General features: G+C 48.3%; 1 protein-coding gene across 1 annotated transcript in view; it reads left to right on the top strand.

The window, feature by feature from the left end:
- Positions 1 to 2,213: 2,213 nt before the first annotated feature.
- Positions 2,214 to 6,000, top strand: part of CEP170B (centrosomal protein 170B) — a 51,797-nt gene continuing 48,010 nt past the window's right edge. Inside the window, exon 1 of the mRNA XM_088539616.1 lies at positions 2,214 to 2,352. Coding sequence (XP_088395742.1) covers positions 2,233 to 2,352 — 120 coding nt within the window. The 5' untranslated portion in view covers positions 2,214 to 2,232. The remainder of the gene's footprint in view (positions 2,353 to 6,000) is intronic.

Below are 6,000 nucleotides of genomic sequence, written 5' to 3'. Positions count from 1 at the left end.
TTGATTATCCAGAAATCTGCTTTGGCTCTGCATACCATGGAGTCACACTTGCCATTTAGACGTGAGGGGGACAGAATCCTTGGGTGGCCAGGACCATCTTGCATGTAACGTGAACAACCTGAGCAAGTGTCAGGTTCTGGAGACAGGGTTGTTGAGGGCTGGGTCACACGCAAGGTTTTGGGGAGAGAAGGGTTGGGCCATGCCTGAGGTTTTCAGGAGAAATGTGTGGAACATGGCGAGGTTTTCCAAAGCAAAGGGCTGGGAGATACCCAAGGCTTTCAGAAGAGATGGGCTGAGGGAGCCAAGGGTTTCTGGAGAAAATTTATGTGAAACACACGGGGTTTTTGGAGGAGAAGATGAGGGTACTTCGGTTTGCAGAACAGAAAGGCTGGGCTATGCCAGGGGTTTTCAGGGGAGCAGGCTGAGGACTTCGCTAAGGCTTTCAGAAGAGCAGAGCTGGGAGGTTCCCAAGGGTTTTTTATGAGGAAAATGTCACCCAAAGCTTTGCAAAGAGACCGAGTGGGACCTGTGCACGGCTTACAGAGAAAGCTTGGCGGGGGGTGAGCTCTCCAGAGGAGAGCGCCGGGCCCAGCCGAGCTTTTCGGAAGGAAAACGCCGGCCCTGGTGACCGCCCATGGCTGCCCAGGCCCCCGGCGGCAGGTCGGGGACCCCGGGGCGGCTCCTGGGCCGGGCCGGGCCGGGTCGGTGCCGCCTCCTGACGTCGCGAACCTGCGGTGCGCGGGGGGCGGAGCGGAGCGGGCCGGGCCGGGGCGGGGCGGCCCGCGGGGCGGGCGGAGGCGGCTGCCGGGCGCGGCGCAGCGCGGCCTGCGAGCGCGCCAGGCCGCAGCAGGTAGGGGCAGGGGCGGCTGCGCCGAGCCGGGCCGGGCTGAGCCGGGCCGGGGGGCTCCGCGGCGGGGCCTGCGGCAGCCGCGGGTGCGGAACAAAAGCGGGTTCCGAGGGGGGCCTCCGCGCCGGGTTGCGGCGCATAGAGCTTCGCTTGCTCTGCAGCGGCCCCGCGCACCTGCCGCCGCGCGGGGCTTTGTGTGGGAGCCTCGTCTCGGGGCTCCGAGCCGTGTTAACATTATTATTGTTATTAATTTTCCTGTCTGCAGCGTCCCCGAGACCACCGAGCAGCAACGCAGCCCATGCTGCGGAGGGGGCGATACGTTAAATACCCTCCCTTCCTGCCCCCCTCCCCGTCTGCTTTTTGTTGTTTTGCCGCAGAGGTCATTAATTCTGCAGCTTTATTGCGCCGCTGTCACCTGCGCTGTCCCCAGGCCTCCGGGTGAGGATGCAGGAGAGTGGCTGTAATGCCGGGCACCAGACTGAGGCACGGGTTAAAAATAATAATAATAATAATAATAATTCTCTCCACGGGTTCAGAATTGCAGCTTTGATCTCCGGAGATGGAAGGGGGTGAAGGGAAGGAGAGAGGCTGATTTGTGCTAATTTTTTTTTCCTTCAGGGAGAGAGAGAGGAGAGGAAAACGTGATCCTGCGCGAGGAGGAGGAGAGGGAGCGGATGTGCGATAGCTGCCCGTGTGCGGCCGCGGCACCGAGCAGGTGCGGCTGGGAGGTGCCCGATAAGAGCACAGGTTCCCGGGAGACGGAGGGGCAGCGCATCCCGACGTGCCCTGCTTCTTTTTCTTGTTTCTTCCCTGCCCGTGAGGTGAGGGGGGAGGATTTGCGGGCGCCCAGGTTATCTGCGAGGAAGTGGGGTGAGCAGTGGGAGGCCGCGCTCCTCCCAGCACCGCTGCGACCGCGCCGCGAGCCGGGGGAGGCTGCAGGGCCCGGCCGTGTCACCTCTGTCTGTGCTGGGCCGGCTCTGAGGATGTGGGCTCTGAGCCGTGCTTCTTGCACCATGAATTGCTAGCGGTCAGGAAACGTTCTGGGAAAGAAAGTCTGTTTCTATTAACTATATTTCCGCTTTTCAGCCACTGGATTCAGCTGCTTGCTTCTTTTTGGAAACAGCCTTTCTGGCATATCCTCAGTCCTACTTTGGGAATATTTCTGCTGCTTTAGGGTTGTGGCTTCCACTCGTGGCACTCGGGCAGCCGATCTTTGTGATTGCAGGTTGCCACAAGAATTTATCATGTGAATCCACCTGCAAGAGGCAGCATGGGGTCCCATGGCTCAGGGAGGCTTCAGAACTGCATCTATACACCAGTGTATTTCTGCACTTTAATGTCATGTGTCTTTATATTTTTGTCCGTTCAGGATGTGTAAAGGATAAATGCCAAGCGCCAAAATGAGCGTGACGTCGTGGTTCTTGGTGAGCAGTACCGGCATTCGCCACCGGCTCCCTCGGGAGATGATATTTGTTGGCAGAGATGACTGCGAATTGATGCTCCAGGTAATACGATGGTTTTGTTATTTCTTCTGGAGATGCAGTAGATGCATATGTAATTCTGGGGATCTGTAAGATGCTACCTGTTTCCTTCAAATTAATTCTTTTAAAATGAACTTTTTGTTTAATGATGCCAGCTGTTCCCATAAAGGCTTGAGATGTTCATGAAAGTGCAAGTGAGGTTTCTTTCAAATAGCCATGTCGTCAGATGGATAGGAGCTGTGCTGGTGCGAGGTTAATCAGATCGAACAGATTAACTATCTTCATGCTACTAGAAGTAGTAAGCAAAGATGTGCTGTTCTGGTCTGATCTGTAAGTGCTTATGTTACGGGTTTTGTAGCTTTTAGTATGTGTGCGGTTCACTAGCGTGTGTGATTTGGAGGGAGCTGGAAATAGGGCTTTTGTTTGTTCATTGTTGTTACTCTATTTTTTTTTCTCTCTAGTTCAGTTTTGATTGCCAGTGCCTATATCTTAGTGGGTTTGGGTTTTTTTTTTTCTTTTTTTAAAGATGATAGGAAATACTAATGTTTAGCAGAGAAAGTTTAGCTGTTCTGGTGATGCCCAAGTAATTGTGTAACTCACGCAAGCTTGCAGCTTGTGTTAGTGCTTTCCGTACTAGGCCTAATCCAGCTTGTCTGAAGTGTTGACTGTGGTCTGTTGTCAGACAGCATAAAGTAATGGACCTTGCTCCATACAGGCAGGCCTGGAATCTTGCAAAGAGCTTTTGACAGGAGCAGCTTTGCTCAGGAATTGTGTGAGCTCAGGATTAAAATTAATATTTCTTCTAATGCCATGAGTGTCCACGTGGCTGGTGGGGACAACATTATAAAGCAGTCTGGCACCCAGGGGGACTCTCTTCCCCTTAGTTCCCACTGCTGATCTGTGCAGAAGTATTTCCTAAACGCTTTTGCTAATCATCTACCAGGCAGGTTGTGTTTGTAATTGCTCCAGGGGTTTCGTATGGTGTGTGAGCAGGAGGTCTCTTTCGGGGGTAGAAGTCCTCCTCATAGGAGGTGTGCTTAGGAGGCAGTTGTTTGCTAAGGTGGTGTCTATCTGTAATAAAACTTTATGATCACAGAAGGAAAGCTCGTGCTGTTTGTACTGCTGTGCTAGTTGGCTGTTAACGAAATGGCTATGCTGCAGTGAAGGAGTTTGGATAGTAAATCATTGGTTTAGGTTTTTCCCATGAATCATGCTATCTTTTATTTCATGTTTCCACATGTCCGTCTGATGAGACACGTAGAGGCTGTTAAAAAATGTCCTTATTTTCTGTAAGTCTCTATTTGGCTGCTTTAAAACCTTGTCGCCACACTCTCTCATGGCTAAAAGGGAGAAAATATATACAGAACTTTAGTTCTCAAAAATGGACTGAACTTTAAGTTGTTAGCCTTAAGCCCTATTTAAAGGATTGGAATTTTCTTTATGGCCTTTAGGGTTCATCCTGAAAATCACATCTCAAACTGGGCACTCCAAAATAAAAGCACCTCAATTCCAGTCATGCCTAAAATGTGCTGCTTATTTCAGGGTTAACTGGATAGCATGGACTGTGAACCACTCCGGGCTGCTTGGAGCATTTCATGCTGCTTTGCAAGTCTGAGCTGGCTTGTCAGTGTTGCGTGTGGACTAGCAACCTTGTGTCACTGTAAATTTGTCATGCTCTTTTCCATAAAGTAAGCAAAGTGGGATGCTGGGAGGAACCAGCAGTATCTGAAAGGCATGAGTTGTATTTGGGGCTCAAAGGTGGTGGTAGGAGAGGAGGTTTTCATTATTTAGGCAGAACGAAGGCTCCACATAGTCTGTAAAAGCCAGCTGCTAATATTCATGGAGCGAATGACATGTGACCCTTTATAAACATGTTATTTTACTGTCTCTAGTAATAAAGTTGTTTCTAAGATCATGTGTCAGGTTTCATTTTGAATGAGGTGGTGCATTTTTTTTTCTTGTCTTTTGCTTATAAAGATGTTTTTCAGAGCTACCTTGGGCTGCAAATGATGAGGTTTTAAAGTAAGACTCGGTGCAGAGGAGAGGCTGCAAGCACATGCTTGATATCCAAGCAAAGTTGTGTTTGAGCAGATGGAGGATGGGATCTAAAAATAGCCTTTTTTTCCTACTGTGACTGTCCATGTCACAGAACTGTTGGTATTCCTGTTGGGGAAAGCTTAAGAAGAGCGAGGTCATCAGAGCAGATGGACAAAGCTCTCCGTGGTAATATTCATACCTGCCACGTTCCTGCATGGGACTGGACTGGACGACCCAGAAACTGCATACTCACTGCACACTTAATTTGCTTATATGTTTCAAGACACTGCATACCATTTCACTGGCATTTAATCTCCTCAAGTGTACAGCTGGGAACAGACTGGCATTGTTTGGGGAATGGACTGGACGACCTGATCGGTGTTTTTCATCCCAAGGATTATTGCCGCTTAGTGATTTCATTGTGCTACAGTTTGTGGTTCCCTGTTGAGACCTGGTGTATTAGACCGTGTGCAAACATATGACACAGAGATAACCCTTGTCCAGGAGAGCTTGCAGTCTGGCCTTTCTCCTTTTACTGTTTGAGACATTCCTTGTCCTTTGATATTTTCTTGGCAATGTTGCCCCAAGGTACCAGATCGCTGAACAACAAAAATGGTGGCTTTGTCACTGAGCAGTAAAGCTTTGCTTTCACCTGCACTTACAAGTTTCATACAGGTACTAGAATTGCATCCTAGCTAACAAGGAGAGAAAGAAAACCACAGTATTCGAGCTTAAAATTAAGTAGGCTTGATGGTGGAGAAACATAATCTACCTTGAAATCTCCTATACCTGCTAATAGGATTAGAAATATTTTAAATGATTTTGGAGCATTGTAAAGCTTCTTGTGAACGTAAATGTGAGATTACATTGAGTTTGGATGTTAATGCAAGGGAGAAAATGCCTTGTAAAGTAATATGGCATGCACAGTGTTGTTAGGCCTAGTCAAGGGCTCAGTTATTTTTCTCTGAAGCACAGGACATGAAACTATTACAGGAATCATAAGGCTCCCTTAAGAGAATGGTCAGCAGGCAGCAAAGTTGTAGAGTCCAGACTTTGACTGACCTGTAAGAAATGCATGGTTTTTTAATGGATCTTGGTGGGAGAAAGGGAATAATTCTCTGAAAATATTTACTTCGGGGAATGCTGTGTTAGAGAGAAGTAAGAGCTTTTCATGACAAACCAGAATGAAATTATTCCCGCTCCCCCCCCCCCCCCCCATTTTTTGAGGAAATGTAATTGCTGGTTTTATCAGCTTGATCGTTTGCTTAATGTGATGGATGTGTACCATGGAGGGGGTGTAAACCTTCCACAAATGGAAATTTTTACTTAAATGCTAAAGCTTCCCTCCCCACCCTAAAGCAAAACAGCTTTTAATATTTTTAACAAATGTAAATATTTAGCAGAGAAGTAAAGCAGCTGTATGACTTCTGACTTTCCTGTGTTTTTCTTTTCTTTTTTTTCTTTTGAGAGATATTTTTATTAAAAAAACCTGTGAAAGTAACTGTTCAACTGGTGCTGCCTCAAGTATTTACCTCTTTTTGGAGCAGAGATTTGGGCATATTCTTACGCTCTGCATGTGAGTGTGCATCGCAGCAGGAGCAGGTGCAGGTGGCACCACGCTTTCCTTAAGCAAAG

This window comes from Tinamus guttatus, unplaced genomic scaffold, assembly GCF_059628265.1.
Source record: "Tinamus guttatus ecotype Peru unplaced genomic scaffold, ASM5962826v1 Tinamus_guttatus_pri_ptg000048l, whole genome shotgun sequence".
Taxonomy (NCBI): Eukaryota; Metazoa; Chordata; class Aves; order Tinamiformes; family Tinamidae; genus Tinamus; species Tinamus guttatus.
This window is presented reverse-complemented; position numbering and strand designations above follow the sequence as displayed.